This window comes from Lingula anatina, chromosome 10 (assembly GCF_051362555.1).
Source record: "Lingula anatina isolate TDL-2025a chromosome 10, LinAna3.0, whole genome shotgun sequence".
NCBI classification, from domain to species: Eukaryota; Metazoa; Brachiopoda; class Lingulata; order Lingulida; family Lingulidae; genus Lingula; species Lingula anatina.
Genome location: NC_141776.1, coordinates 14,295,900 through 14,312,016, shown reverse-complemented (window position 1 = coordinate 14,312,016; position 16,117 = coordinate 14,295,900). Strand labels below are relative to the sequence as shown.

Here is a 16,117-nt window from a genome sequence, read left to right as displayed (position 1 = left end):
GCCATCTACGAAGTACATTGTATTAAAGGAAACATGAATGTCAGTTTGATATTATGAAAAATGATGTTTTGCAACTGATGGATATATTTTATTAAGCACATGAACATTTAACAAGCACATGGGTAAAATATATACAGTTTGTATATGAACAGAATCTGATCTGAAAAGCGGGACCAACAGCTGAAAAACGTTGTTCAAAGCTTGACAGCTTGACCCAGCTTGACAGCCTCGCTTTGAAAGCACTATATGGTTTGAAACGCGCAAAGTGTTCTGCTGTCGAGGCTGAACTCACATATGCCTCTTCTCTGTTGATTAGTGTTTCACGTGGCGTGTACAGCTCCCGAAGAAGATGGTGAATCTTGCAGCTGTGGGCTGTTGTCACATCAAATTGTCTTGTCAATGGAATAAATGATATTCAAGATTTTAATAACCGAGTATCTCGCCTATCTGGACTTCACAGTTGTACAATTACAGTACTATTTTCTTTGTCAGAATCTTAGTTCCTTTACATCACAGTTCTTTTACATCACAAATTGTTGCACTTCAAAACCCATACTTAACTTAATTTATATTACAATAACAGATAATCTCCAACATATGGTTTAATCTGTGAAGCAGTTGTCTAACCTAACTCCTGGTACATACACGTACATTTAGTATGTGTGTTACAAAATAAAAGGCAATATTCTTGGATAATACATTAAATCCTTTTTCCCTCTTATTTTTCTGACATAATAATATGCGTTATTCTCTTAAATCCTTCACCACAATACATTGCACATGTACAGTCGTTCACGTTTTGGAATGTGTGCAACGCAATATAAATTCATTCAGTTGCTCAAGTTTCTTGTATCCAAATATATAATAAAAATTCTTTAAAAGGCAATTAATGAAATAATTTAAAATACGAAAATATAACAGAAAAGATAAACCATAAAAACGAAGAACTGTTTAAAAGAACAAAACAAAATATAAACCGTATAAAGCGTTTCATCGCTCAAGACCTTCATATTATTAAACATTTTAAACGAGGCAAAGTATGTTGTAATCCCGCAAAAATGCTTTTAGCCGAAATAAAATATCAGTGGTGGACCAAAGCAATTATATAAATGAACTGTGTTTGTTTATATTTCACAACAACATCTAATCAAATGACTTCATCCATTTCTGCAAAAATGGCTTCTCTTCTGTGTCCGGTTGTGTTTCGTTTTCCTCTCGAGATTCTCGTTCAGTCTCGCACTCCTCCTTGCCTTCCTCCACGGCACCGTCTTTTGCCATTTGGTGCATCATTTTGAACTCTTTCTTTAGTTTTTCGTGCTGTCGTTTTTGAATTTGTTTGGCAAGATTCGTGCGACGCTCCATGAATTTTTTCGTGTCGAACCCGCTGTCTTGCGTTCTGCAGAAGATTTGAGTGAAATCGGAGCGTCTGAAAAGAAAGTCAGTATAATACCGTTTTCAATATTCCTAGTGCTGTTAAATGAACCACACATTGTTATCTGTCTTTAATATCCCAGATTTACCAGGACCATAAATTAAAAAGAATTGTTTCCTGGAAATGACCAATAAAATATTTTTCAAGAATAATATTTTCAGTACTATTTTCATTTTAAGGAGGACGGAAACTTAAGAAAATGTATATTACACAGTTTTGCAACTTAGAAATATCCGTTGGTTTTTTCTGTTAACATTCTGAGTGCTAATGCAAACTAATATTTGTTAAAATTCCACTCGCATATATATCGAGGTGCCTTTAAAGAAATGATTGATGAAAATATATTCTCACTCCATCCACATATAAAGATCTATAGTTTAGTATTTAGAATGTTGTTTATATTGGTTTACAAGAACAATTATAAGGATAATCATATTACGTACGCGGATGACCCGGCTAGTGATCCAACGCTAAACCCAAAGAGCCCACTCGTTCCTAGATGGTAGAATGCACCAGCAGCAACGCCCAGCGTCCCCCCAATGAGCATTCCAACCGGGCCACCAACGGCACCGTGAAACGCTCCCGTCAGACCCGCCGCAACAAAACCAGCCCCGACTCCGAGGGCAGCGCCAGTCAGTACATGGTATAGGCCCTGGGCTGTCTTGGCCCCCTCGCGGACAACTTCGTAGGCTTTCTTGAGAATATTCTCGTCTCCCATGGTCATGGCCATGCGCATTACCTCCAAAAGCTCGTCACTCTTTTGTAGAAATTTGACCATGGACTGAGTTGGGATATTTTGGCAGCCTGCCAACACTGACAAGATGAACTTGCCGTCATCCTGAAAGTTAATATTGACAGTTATAAGTGTCTATGATAACTACATAATATTCTTCCATAAAACAGTTTAAAAGAATAATCATTCTATTTTCTGAAATCCAATCCCTTACGATTTCCCGGAATGCAAAAGGACTCTATGGGACCTATAAGACTTTGTAGATACTTACTTAAGGGACACTCTGTGTAATATAAATTTCCTCCTACACACACTGGACAAAAGAAGTGTCATGTACTATGGGGGAGATAAATGACTGTGGAATGTTATGCTCCTGGTATCATTTTATTAACATCAAATTTCACAAAAAAATCACAAAATGAGAACAAAATATACATTCTACCAAAATATGCAATTTCAAGTCCAAAATTAGTATTTAGTGGCATAGCCACGTGACCTAATAATAGGTGCCAGTCTACGAAGCAAGGATTCGTATAATTGTCTGATGCGTTCAGGGCTTATGCTGGTCCAAGCATGAAACACTGAATATAACAGAGTTTCTCTGCTTGTTAGACGGGCATTTGTAAAAAGTTTTGACATATAATTCCACACATTTTCTATTATGTTTGCATCCGGACTCTGGGCAAGCTACATAACCCTGCGAATGTCCTGTTGGTCAAACCAATCATCAACTGCTCTGGTCCTGTGACAAGGAACATTGTCATCCTGGTGAACAAATGGATAATTCCTGTCACCAAACATGTTAGTAATAGATGGTAGCAAGCCTGACTCCAAAACATCGATATATTTCTAGTGATTCATGTTTTCATCAACCACTATCAATTCGCCCACGCCATGGATGCTGATGCAGCCCCACACCATGATGAATATGCTGCTCCGGGTTCGAACATTAAGTGCATGTGGTTTAAATGCTTTACCAGCAGTTCGCCAGCATTGTACCCGACTGTCATCAGAGGTCAGACCAAAGCGACAATCATCAGAAAAAAATATATAGGACCAATTGTCATGGACTGTCCAGTTCCAGATCCTGTTGACCCTAGTTAACTCCACGTTGCCTGTTTTGTAACGATATAAGAGGTTTCAGTCTTGCTACCCTGTTGTACACTCTATGAGCATGTAACCGACGCCTAGCAATTTTCACAGACACATTCTTATGTGTGAAAATTTTCCACTGTGTTGTCAACTGACAAGCAGTGTCGAACTTTGACAACCTGGACATCAAAATCAGTCGACGGTCTTCACGGCCAGTAGTTTTTCTTGGACGACCCATCAGAGACAATTTGTCTCTTGATCAAGTGTTTCGATACCGAGACCAGACCCTCTGCACAGTTCTGACTAAACAATTCAATTGTATCGATATACTGACATTGCTTATATTCCGCCTCTTCAGGTTAATAACTTGCACCTATAACCGTTAGATAATTACCTGCATCTTGCCATATTGGAGGAAGACAGGAATAACATTTGCTGTACATGTCCAAGACCAACAATACAATTCCATGGTATAGCAGTTTTATACTCATTAGTCAAATTATAAGTAGACCAGGCATTATAAGTACCCAATATCTGCCTACTTTTATTGCTCTGAGTTAGGGGGTGACACTTCTTTTGTCCAGTGTGTGTACATGTACATGTATATCCCCCTCCCAGTACGTGGACTTAAGTCCATAAACGTACCTGTGCAGATAAAAAACCGAAAGATCGTGAAAAAGTTCTCATTTAAACCGGTTTTGGTTCACGTTTGTGTGGCTCAATTAACAAACACTTACCGTATCCATGTGTTCCAGTGTGTGCAGAAATTCCTTGTACCAACATGGCCGCAGGATGAGCGTCTCCATCAGCGCTGTCACTGCATGTGACCTCCCGCTGCGGCGCTGCTGAAACAGCACGTGCTCCTGGAGAATTAAAAAAGGAATATATATAGGTGTAGAATTACATGTAGCTACATGTAACAGTGTACAAGTATTTCGTTTTTTTTTTCATTGAAATGAGAAATTTTATTCAGATCCCGAACTACCCTGTACCGACGGCCAACTGAGTGATGGCATCGAATAAGTTAAAACATTCTCGTTGGACAAAGAAAAAAATGCAAAGACAAATATCTGTGAATATCTACTAAATTCTATCTTTGTCAGTGGTATAGGGTGGCTCCCTGACTGGGAAAAAAGTAGACGGCATCTTTTAGATTGGTAATACATCATTTCGGAATTTGATATCACCCATTTTTAGTTATGAAATTCCTGAAAAAATACTTTCTGACCTTGTCTGCTGATGTGAGGACTCTGATCTTATAAACGAACTCTTCCAATGGAAGAAATGCTGTCAACGTCGGTAGGAATATTCGCAGCAGCTTTATCCGTACATTCTCTGCATCTTCAGCTGAAATATTCAATACAGTAATTATTCTTTTTCCATTTAGTGCTACAGCAAAGGAGCTGAAATGACTACTTTCTATTTGACCGAAGTGGATAATACAAAAGGTCCTCTTTGAAACCAATATATATTACCAAATTCTTAATTGTTTCTAGCTCAATTGATTGCTGCAAATGTGCGAGACTGAAAAAAAAAGAAAAAAAAACTCAACTCTTAACTGATATATTTTAACAGGTAGGACATAAAACATGTTGATGAGCTTTACATTTCCCAAATCCACCATTAATGAATTTGAACTGAACATTTGACACCACTCACAGTTGTGATCAGCTGTGTCTTTTAAGATGGACGCCTCTTCGGATCCCCAGCATGTCTTTACATTCAGAGTTACAATTTCTAGTTCTGTGTCACTTGGTTCTTTATGAAGGACTTTTGTGGCAATCAATCTAAAGGAAACGAACACAATTATGCCATTCGTATTTCAATAATCGTGCTTGTGACTGTTGACAAATAGAGCATCTAACAATTAAGAAAACATTTGGTGTTCTAGTCGCATTGACGGGTATAATAATTATTGTAATAATAGTAGGGCCTATAGTCACATTGACGGGTATAATAATTATTGTAATAATAGTAGGGCCTATAGTTTGTGCGCCTTGCGGCAACCAACGCATCCATGGGTTAAAGTTAAGTTGTTTTTTTTAAAAATTATTACTGAGCGATAACAAATCAGATGACATGTACTTTCATGAATGTTTTTTTTTCAGCTTTCGTTACAGAAAGGGAAAGCGAAAGTGATAGCGCCTACAGCAGCAGGTAGCAGTGAGTTTTCAGACCAGGGGGGATACATTCTGACATCACACATCACGCATCACAAATTACATGTACAAAAAAAACCAGCCTCACCTCTGTAGCTGTGATTTTATTTCCAAAGGCGTCACTGAGCTCCATCGCAGCCCCAACACTGTCAGTTCAATCTCCGCCAAATGCAGCAAACTTTCAGAATTCACAAAGATGTTTTCCGGTAAGACCAGCACGCCATCTATGCTTTCGTTGTCGGATTCGATGAATGGGCCCGCTTGGGCGAACATTTCTCTCAGTGCTTCTTCGGACAAGTCCGTGGTTTCCATTTGGATAATAACATCTGTTATATAATATAATATAATACCTGAATCATTTTCCAAACAGACAAATTAATAATAACATTAATAAACTTTAATTGCCTCGAAAGAAAGAAAGGAAATAATCTCTTCCTGATCCTGACCAGCTAAGATTTTACACGTTTACGCATTAATAGCGGACATCTGCATATAAAAATTACACCTTTTCGAATAGAAGTTAGATTGGTCTGTACGTTGGGTTATTATTTACGCCAGGGAACCCTCTTTCAATATAGTGTATCCATAATATGTCGTCTTCTTCATTTCTCAGTTGCTTTTTAACCAAGAGGGTGAACTTATATTACACAATGGCTTCTCTACCTGCATAAGCTCTTTGATTCAATTCAGCTTTTTCTTCCGCTTTTTTCTCTCTTTGCCGCAAGATGAACGCCTTTTGTTGTTCTCGATATATTTCTGGAAACACAACATTGATTGAAATGTTGGTAGATGTGATGAGACTGTATAAAGCCAAAAAAGTACATATATAATATATATACAGTCTCAGGACTACTAGCTACTCTATAAAATCGTCACAGTGTGTTTTTAAAAAGAAGTAAGAGTTTACTTTAGTTTAAGACTTGATCTGTATTAAAAGGGATACTGCTTATGAATACAAACTTGATGAAAACAGTTCACTACCATTTAAAATATCTAGGTTACTCAAACTGCTAATTGGTGGAGAAGTTAGAATAATGTATGCCATTTAATCATCATAGCTTTATCCTGTGAATTGAAATCCTTACAGTATAACCTATTTAAACGAAGCTTCTTTATTCCATTTTAATTCTATAAGCGGTAAAAGTAACAACCTGCTTCCTCCAAAATCTTCAGTTCTTCAGCGACATCATGAAACTCTTTCGGGTCGATTTGAACGTCAACTTTCACGCCTACAGCATACCTCCTTTGATCATCCCCGGCTTCGTCCAATCCAGCCCAGGATTCAAACATATGGGTAAGGGATCCATCCTCATATATCAGCTAATATAGAATTTTTAAAAAATGAAACAAAAAGTGTGTAGTATTTTACGCGACAGTTCCAGAATAAGATGATTAAATGATTTGAAGTGGAGTAGAAAGAATTTTAGAATAAGCTGTAGGAACACCTTTGAACCCTACTCTGTGGGCTAATGTGTAGAAACTATTGAGTATTCAATACACGGATTTTTGCAATATTTAGCACTATTAAATGGCTTGTGTACAAGAAAAAGCATTACAACTGTTTGCGATTTCAATGTAATTGAGGATATCCAATTACCCGGTAATTATTTGCGCTACACGCTGGCTTGGGTATGAAGGTCAGGTATGAAGTTTTAAAACAAACTATAATTCTAGTGTATATATTCAGTATACATGCATAGATATTCTTTCAGATTTTTAAGTTAAAACTTAAACTCCTCTTCTTTTCATACTAAGAATATGACATCTTTCGGTTAAGCAAATATTTTATGCTAGCTGAAAATTGAGCTGTAAAATACGACTGATTAAAGTGTGTGTCACTGTGTGTGTTTTTGTTGTTGTCTCTTTACAGTTTGCTACTTGATATTCAATTATCGATGCATTGTGTTACGTGTCAACACAACACTGGCTAACTACAGTGATCGCTAACCTTCAGCTCCTCCAACGCCTTCATGTCATGGCACTGGCAAGTCAAAATCACGGTCCCCAGGTCTATCGTTTGCACATGCGTACAACGGGCCTCAGAGGTTCCGGAACGGAGGACATTGGTGTTTCTTGCTTTATCGTTCAGTAAGCCGAGAGCTATCAGCTTCAGCCCTTCCTGCTTTACGGAGGACGTCAGTTTTATCTTCACCCGTATAGCTATAATGACAATACTTTCAATAAAAAGTATAAAAAGGAGGATTAATTCATCAGCGCTCACAAACAATGATTCACTGTAGTTAAGATTTTATTCCTTACCAATATGTAATGGCATTTTGCAATTTCAATATGCAATAAAAGTTTAGTTTGATAAAAAACCGAAAGTCAAATTGGTTTCAGATTTCTGGAACGGTCATTGGATAATCGAAACAGTGAAACAGAAAAAGAAATAATAATGAAAAAACAAACATACGCCCTATAGCTCCTAGAGCCTGTGCCAAAATGAGCTGATCGGTATTTCTGAGTGATGTACAAAACGAATGGAATGTGTCAACAGTACTTTCCTTGAGGAATCCAATTAGCTTTGCACTTCTGTCCGCCCTCATCGGTACTCTACAGATTTCTTCATATTCCTAAACAAAAAATTGATGAAAAACACCGCGAGAAAAAAGAAAAAAAAAAGAAGAAAAAAAAAAAACGCTTGGCATATTATTTTCCGCATTGTATCGGGAGTTGATTTGGTTCACTAATTTAATTTATATCTCTCACACAAACATGCCAGAAGGACAATACAACGTAAAAAACAAATACTAAGTATAGTAGATAGTGAATGAAAAAAATCACTCCAAAATTACACATAACGGTTCAATGAAATTTTACTTTGAAAAAGCCTAAGGTATGCCTCCAGCCATAGCTACTTAAACATATTGGCATATTAGTAGTCATAAAAAAGAGAACACGGTTGTACTATAGATCGACACGATACACGGTACGGCACCAGCACAAAAAAACTACAATACTGTCACTGGTACCAATAGCAAAGGTAGAACCTGCAACCTTCTTCTCCCTCAACCCACCTTTACACACACACACACACACACACACAGGCACGCACACTGTTTGAGCAAATTTACCTCTGCAGTAATATCTCCTTTTTGAAACAATTCCTCCAATACCGAGTCGGGCTGCATCTCAAGTAAGCACCTGTCTCGGTTCTGATCCAGTATTTCCTGGAAAGTCGGTGAAGAGCTGGGAGATTTCTGTGAATTCTCGTTGTCCAGGTTCGGTGCCATTTCCGGAGCGGTTTTGGCTTCGTCATGTGACGTCCCTGCAGCTGTCGAAGTCACATGCGGGTCGGTCACGACGTCGTTACACGATGTCACCTCCGGTGATGTCGTAGAATCAGTAGATATCACTTCAGGAGACGCTTCTGTTGACTTTGTCTCGATGGAATTTGCAGGATTGCAAGTGACAGCAGACGTAGGCTGGGACTCATCCTTTTCTTTATCATCATGTGGTGGAACAACTGGTAGCGGGGAAGTAAGTTCAGAGTGGTCTCCTACTTCTGAAAAATGTATATTTTGGAACATCCATCAATTCATCGTACATGTAATTGCTCTTAGACTAAGACACATGAGAACGCCTAAAAGTGATTCTAACACGCTTTCAAGCCCGCCTTAACCACCATGAGACTTAAACCGGTGTCAATTCAATTGCTATCCCTAAAGGCATCTTCCACAAGCACCATAATTAATTTTTACCAATCAGCAACACGTTTTAATTAGCACAATATTTTTATTAGATTTTATCGACATATAAATGGTGCGATAAGTTAGCAGAGACATAGAGGTGTTGTGAATACCTAGTGAAAATCAAGTTGCGATACAGGAAGAGGTATCCTCAAACTTAACCCCTTTCTCGTGATAACTTAACTTAACTATGAAGTTGTTAATTTATCTCTCAAATTGAACGAATACAGAGCATATCGCTATGGTATGCCTCTCACTATGATCAGGATCTTAGTAACTGACAAAGGTAAGGAGAGAATCTCGTCCAAATATGCCATGGGGAAATATTTTACATAATGCACGTTATATCGTTATGGGTAATATATGACTAGCTGTACTACAGGTATGAATAAAACACGTAATTGCACACCAAGAATGGTTTGAAAATTATATGCTGCAGGGCAGCATTAGACAGTTCACCTTTAAAATACCTGGTGAAAATGCAATCCCGTGTGTCATTGTTAAGATCCGGGTAGCGTTCGTACAGGTATAGTACATTTTGTGTTCATATTTAACAGAAGCTAAAGGAAATGATGACTACACCCTACTGCAAATCAACACAAGACGGTCTTACGTGCTTAGCAAATAATAATAATAATAATAATAATAATAATAATAATAATAATAATAATAATAATAAAGCGGTCCAAGAAGCAAAAAATTAATAATTAAGTTAAATAAAAACTGATACGTGGATTCGGTTTAAAATCAGTTTTTATCACCTAAATAAGAATCTATTCTCTGAAATTTTATCAGATTTTGAGCACATTTTGTAGTATTCTGTCTGCACACCAGCTGCAGCGAAAAACATAATCTCTGCTTATGTGGATATAACATATTAGATTTAGGCTCACCTTCTTTTTCTTCTTCTTCTTCTTCTTCTGTTTTCATCAGAGCAGGGTCCGCTTTTTCAAGGTCCATGCTTGAAGGAAAGGATGACAGACAAGACACTTTGTTATGGTCGTTCGCCCGAATACGTCTTTAAGTCTATCAAATGTAAATCAACTGCCATAGAAATGCAAGTAACTTGCATTTAAGATATACACTGTATGTATACTGGGGTACTGCCGGTAGAAGTGCCAGCACCTTGTATGTAGCATACGTGTACCCCTGCATACATGTATCACATAAACACTTTTAATTAAACTATATAGATGTACATATTACAGTCTTTAAAATATTTACAGTCTAGAAAAAAAATGAATGATACTAAGTCCGAAATGACTACATTGTACCACTAACTTTTACCTCACAAAATATTGACAGTTTTTACTGGTACTGGAATAGGCATTAATGCATTTCCTGCTTTTACCTCGCGTCTACTGAACATGCACAAACACACACATACACACGCACGCACGCACACACGCATTACGAATGAGAGAGAGAAAAAGAGAGAGAGAGAGAGAGATGCTAATATGGATACTGCAAACAGGAAGTAAGTGTCACTTCCACAGACATAACCCTAGGTTTAAAAAACCCTCTGAACATTTATCATGGGATCTAACACCTGACCTTGACGAATCTCAGGAACCATCCGAATTGAATTAAAAAACCCGAAATTCCGCCTTTCCGCGGAAAAAGCTCATGTCTGCTTTCACCGGTACACGTACATGTTTTGCAGGGCTTGATCCTTATCAGCACATTTTGCTTAGTAAATATCGACTGACCGAGATATGATTCACCTTTGTCAAATGCCTGGATTTTTATTTTGAATGTTGTTATCAATTAATTCTATGGTATACATGTACATGTACCTGCAATACCATGTTCAGCGGTAACCGTGCGTCAATCGCAGAAACCATTCAAAATAAAGGTCTCCTGATGGTTTCTATGTTGCCTCACTGACAATCTGAAAATAAAACTTCAAAATGGCATCTCACCTTATGCCGGGAATCGCTGGTGTTGTCACTGTACCACTGTAAAATGTCGCTTCCAGGTACTTCAGCTTGTTTACGTCGTATTAAATGCGTTATCTAGGTCAGACAAAGTCTTTACGTCACTGCGCCTGAATTAACGACCTCACAGTTCAGACCATAAAAACACTGGCATAATTTAACGACGCATATCACCTGTATTGGTATATGCAATAGAACGAAGTTGACATTAAGACTAAAGATAATACCTGCGTAATAGTTTTATTTCTCATGCTGCTTCGAGATAAGAAGAAGAGAACTTTAGCCTTTGAGTTATTTATTCGCTTACTATTTTTAATAATAGTTCTACACGTTTATAGTCAAATACTTCTCTCCTGGGCAATGCATAATTAATAGCACTACATGTACGTCTCGGGGAATCGGGACACTGCCGGAGATTCACGACAAAAGCCGAACACAATTTGGGGATGTTTCTTTTACAGAACAACACGGAGACAGTTCATAACGCACTAGCACAGTTACCTGTTATTTATAAACGCATAACAGTTTAAACTGGTTACGAAAATGTCCTAAATGTCGTCTTATAAGAATCGATAAAATACTACAGGACTCTCTACCATAAGACTTCTCTAATGCTGTATATGAGTCCTAAAAGACTCTATAGAAATTTTATCGGGCTCCCCTAAGGGTTCCTGTCCTATATGACATTGGCCCTATGGGATTAGGGGTGAAATTTCATAAAGGACGTCCTATTGGAAAATTCAGTAAGAGGATATAAAAACAAAACCCCTTTATACACCATGATGATATGAATGAACATGTAGGTATGGGCCGCATAAAACGATTTGAATTTCATGCCAAATGTACTAGTTAAATTTTAATTAATTAAATTTAATTTAATTAAAATAATCTGTATACGAGCTTTTTTCCCAACGTGATTTTATAATTATTGCGGTTACATCCTACCGATACTCGCTGTACTATGCCTGATGTGTATGTGAGAAAATATACACGTACTAATCCTTTTTTTGCACAGAAGTTCATTCTTTATATTACTATGATATAGACTCGTCAGAAGTACAGATACAGATACACCCAATAAACCACAGTAAGGCGACACATGTACATATACAGTAGACATGTTAATATACAACCCAGCCCACGCAGGTGACCATTGTATTTGCTTGTCATCCCACTGCATACATTTCTCCTTAAAGCATGGGAATTGTTTGCATTTTTGAAATGTATTCGGCAGAATTGCCTCGACATCGATTTCTTAAGTGTGCTATTTATCCAACACCAAGTTCTCTCTATATTATATAATAAACGGCCTCTATTGATCGTCCTAGATTTTGATCCCCTTGCCTTAGTTCAGTAACGTATTAAGGACAGTTACAGCGTGCTTAGCGATAGAACATCAAACTTTAGGCTGTGCCTGGTCTCTTAATATTGGTAAGTCGGGCTATATCTTACAAATGTCATAAGAAAGAAATTCAGAGCAGATGCATGTACTTTATATGTCTTTATTTTAAATTTTAGAGATACGATGAGATTTCATAAAGGTGATTTAGGGGAGGGGTTACAAGGCCTATAGATCGATTTCGACTACGCAATCTTTCAAATTTTGAAATAAAAAGAGATAAGTTCCAAACCTGAGATATGATATGAAAATTGAATGCAATTTTTTGCCGTTGAACCCTTGAATCATTGTTTCATTTTACGACTTTTATTGAATAGTTTTGTTAACAGCTACAAAAGGGGAGAATTTGTTTTGTATTTAAACGGATAACTGTGTCCATTTTGAGGTTAAAACGCTACAGTCATGAGACGTGCAAACCCTCCCGGGCCAATAGGCGGACCTGGAAGAGGCCCCAATCCCCCTGGACCAATTGGCGGACCTGGGAGAGGACCCAACCCCCCTGGTCCAATCGGCGGACCTGGAAAAGGACCCAACCCCCCTGGACCAATTGGCGGACCTGGGAGAGGACCCAACCCCCCTGGACCAATTGGCGGACCTGGGAGAGGACCCAACCCCCCAGGCCCACGGAGACAGTTCATGTCGCGCTAGCACTGTCACCTGTTATTCATAAACGTAGCACAGAAGTTTAAACTAGGGTCGCATTCAAAGGTAAAATTTGAACAGGCAATTTGTATGAAAATGAAGTGGGGCAGATGGAACTCTGACAGAAGGATGGAAGAAGGTGTGCGACATCTATCCTAGTTGCAAACAAGCAGTGTTAACTCTCGTGTACACGTCACTTTAAGATATAATCAAATAACTTAAGGCAACATAGTGTGAGATATTTTACGCAAATCTCATACTTAACGAATCTCCCAGAGGCGCAGCATATTTTTCTCTGACAAATCAATTAACTTTTTGTCTCCTGCATCCCATACATGTACATGTATTACCACAAATATTCATCAGTCTCAATAAAATAATACAGGACTTTATGGTACTTCTCTAGTATTCTTTTGATTAAGTGATTTGAGTTTCTAGCCAATCCTACTAGTTAAATGAATAATCTGTATACGAGCTTTTTCCTCAACGTGACCTTATAATTAGTGCGGTCACATCCTACCGATACTAGTTGTACTTTGCCTGCTGTGAGTACGGCTTAATGTTCATACACATGTAATAATCCTTTTCCTGCACATTTCTTTACATTACTGTGATATACACCCGGCCGAACTGCAGATACAAATACACCAGGTAAACCACAGTGAGGCCACACTGTACCTATCGATCAGCCCAACACACCATGGGCGTCTGCAGAAGGGGGGGGGGGGGGGTCAATGGGGTCACTTGAGCCCCCCTGGAATTTTGGAACTGTATTTTATTGCGGGTACCCAGCCAATTGTTATCTCCCCCTTCAATGAATTTGACCCCCCCCTCACTGGAAAAATTTCTGCGGACGCCCATGCAACCCACGCACTTGACTATTGTATTTGCTTTTTACCATTGTGTACATTTCTCCTTTTCTCACTGGAATTGTTTGCATTTCTGATAATATGTATTCTCCAGAATTAGCTCGACATCGATTTTTAAAGTGCGCTTATCCAAGTTCTCTCTGTACAGGTAACTAATAAACGTCCGCAATTGATCGTCCTAGATTTTGACCTCCCCGCCTTAGTTTAATGTCGTATTTAAAGGACAGCTACAGTGTTCTTAGCGACAGAACATCAAACTTTAGGCGGTGACTGGTCTCCTAATACTGGTGAGTCGGGCTTTATCTTACAAATGTCATAAAAAATAGATGCTGTTCATATACACTGTACATGTATTTTAATTGCTTAATTTTGATTCAATGAGATGATTTGACATTGGTCTTTCAAGTCCGGTATATCAGTTTTGACTATGTATTTTTCATATTTTGAAAATGAAAAGATTACTTACGAACCTGAGAGAAAAAAATGAAATATTTATATAGTTTTAAGACGCTGAACTCTTGTGAAATCAACATATCATTTTACGAGTTTTATTGAATAGTTTGTGTACATTATTCATATTTGAAACAGATAACTGTTTGAACGGATAACCAATTTGAAGTTAGAAACGCTACAGTCATGAGACGGGCAAACCCTCCCGGACCAATTGGCGGACCTGGAAGAGGCCCCAATCCCCCGGGACCAGTGGGCGGACCTGGAAGAGGCCCCAATCCCCCGGGACCAATTGGCGGACCTGGAAGGGGACCCAACCCCCCTGGACCAATAGGCGGACCTGGAAGGGGACCCAACCCCCCTGGACCAGTAGGCGGACCTGGAAGAGGCCCCAATCCCCCTGGACCAGTAGGCGGACCTGGAAGAGGCCCCAATCCCCCTGGACCAGTAGGCGGACCTGGTCGCGGCTTCCGGCGATAATTAATGTGTTGGATTTAACAAAAAAATATAGTACATGTGATATAGACCCATAAGATAGCTCCCACTACGGCTTAGGATAACGACAGAGACAGGTGGATGTAGGTTTACCTAGCACCATATAGAAATGCTTAAGTCAACAGTGCTACGAACATGACTGCAGCCACTTATGAAATTACTCTGGAAAAACCATGGGGAATTTTATACAATTTGTAGAGCATGTACTTTATTGTATTGGTTAGAAGTTTGGATTGTATTTACGTAATTTGAGCCTAATAGTGATCTGTATTAGTATATTTGCTATGCAAACATTTAGATTGGCCAGCGGGATCCGCGATTAGGGCATAGACAATACAACTATCTATATTTGATGTTCCAAGCTTTTATATTCCTTCCTACATGTAAACTCTCGTAAGGCCACAATAAATTCAGCGTTTATACATAAAACATTTAACGTTGATAAAAATCATAAATACCAGACTGTCTTTCTTAGAAAGTGTTAGAAAAGATCGCTCTTTCAAGAACATTACAGTAATAAAGAAAAAATGTTTCAACATGGAAGCTGGCTTCTGCATGTAGGGTTCGTCTGTTTCTTCTTTGTGGCAGTTTACTCTATATTCTCTTATACATGTACGCAACCTCGTTGTCAAGGCACGGTTATTTACATGAAAGAGAGGTTCTGACATCAATGAGCCTACCAATCGTCTTAAGATTTGTTTGTCATCTTCAGTTTATTTAAAAAACATCGGATAACAAAACGAATTGTGCAGCATTTGCAATGTATGGCTACTGCAGGCATAAGCAAACTGTATTTTTTCGCGTGTTCTAGATTAATGTTATGACGATAATAAAACTCGTTACTGGTCTATTTGTTGCACCTGATTTTATGTTTATTACAGTTGTGTAAAATAGGCTATAGCAAGCCAATTACCCTCACACGGAAGTATCACCCAGAGCCGCCTCCCGGCGCAATACTTTGTGTCTCCTCTAACACAACGAAAAATTTAAAATGTAACTAACGCCTGACACCACATTGCAGTTGCTGGATGAATAGTGTCAAGGTGAATTTAATATATCTGATGCCGATATCCTAAACTTGTTGATAAATTACAAGTTAGATAATTCTTTATTAACTTACATACATATAGGCCTACATACTTGCCACTATACACTACTGCGGGGGGGGGGGGGGGGGGGGGGTACATGTAGTACTACTATTATACTATAATTTATAGCTG

General features: G+C 38.4%; 1 protein-coding gene and 2 long non-coding RNA genes across 6 annotated transcripts; 2 read left to right on the top strand and 1 right to left on the bottom strand.

The window, feature by feature from the left end:
- Window positions 1–66: 66 nt before the first annotated feature.
- Window positions 67–11,219, bottom strand: LOC106163407 (uncharacterized). Of its 4 annotated transcripts, none has more exons than XM_086997336.1 (13): window positions 11,028–11,219; window positions 9,999–10,131; window positions 8,491–8,921; window positions 7,830–7,989; window positions 7,365–7,576; window positions 6,568–6,736; window positions 6,080–6,172; window positions 5,505–5,742; window positions 4,917–5,044; window positions 4,486–4,604; window positions 3,995–4,120; window positions 1,876–2,270; window positions 67–1,426 (listed from the first exon to the last, which is right to left on the bottom strand). In XM_086997336.1, the coding sequence occupies exons 2-13, from the start codon at window positions 10,063–10,065 to the stop codon at window positions 1,144–1,146; spliced, it is 2,421 nt and encodes an 806-aa protein (XP_086853462.1). In that variant the 5' UTR covers window positions 10,066–10,131; window positions 11,028–11,219; the 3' UTR covers window positions 67–1,143. The 4 variants fall into 4 exon arrangements, with proteins under 4 accessions (XP_086853462.1, XP_013396435.3, XP_023931703.2 ...); XM_013540981.3 differs by having other exon boundaries at window positions 9,999–10,066; XM_024075935.2 differs by having other exon boundaries at window positions 9,999–10,066; window positions 10,902–11,035.
- Window positions 11,220–12,360: 1,141 nt separating this feature from the next.
- LOC147759647 (uncharacterized) lies at window positions 12,361–13,490 on the top strand. The gene is made up of 2 exons (XR_015331471.1): window positions 12,361–12,473; window positions 12,827–13,490. It is a non-coding gene; the product is annotated as an uncharacterized LOC147759647 (long non-coding RNA).
- Window positions 13,491–14,103: 613 nt separating this feature from the next.
- On the top strand, window positions 14,104–15,451 carry LOC106163373 (uncharacterized). The gene is made up of 2 exons (XR_015331279.1): window positions 14,104–14,239; window positions 14,541–15,451. It is a non-coding gene; the product is annotated as an uncharacterized LOC106163373 (long non-coding RNA).
- The last annotated feature ends 666 nt before the right edge of the window (window positions 15,452–16,117 follow it).

Bases quoted from the DNA above. Each gene is read 5' to 3' on its own strand.
- LOC106163407 (XM_086997336.1), bottom strand. From the start codon at position 10,065: ATGGACCTTGAAAAAGCGGACCCTGCTCTGATGAAAACAGAAGAAGAA. The intron at 5,045-5,504 runs GTGAGGCTGGTT...CGTTTCCTTTAG, and splicing joins ATAAAATCACAGCTACAGAG to ATTGATTGCCACAAAAGTCC. The intron at 4,605-4,916 runs GTGAGTGGTGTC...TGAATATTTCAG, and splicing joins AGACACAGCTGATCACAACT to CTGAAGATGCAGAGAATGTA.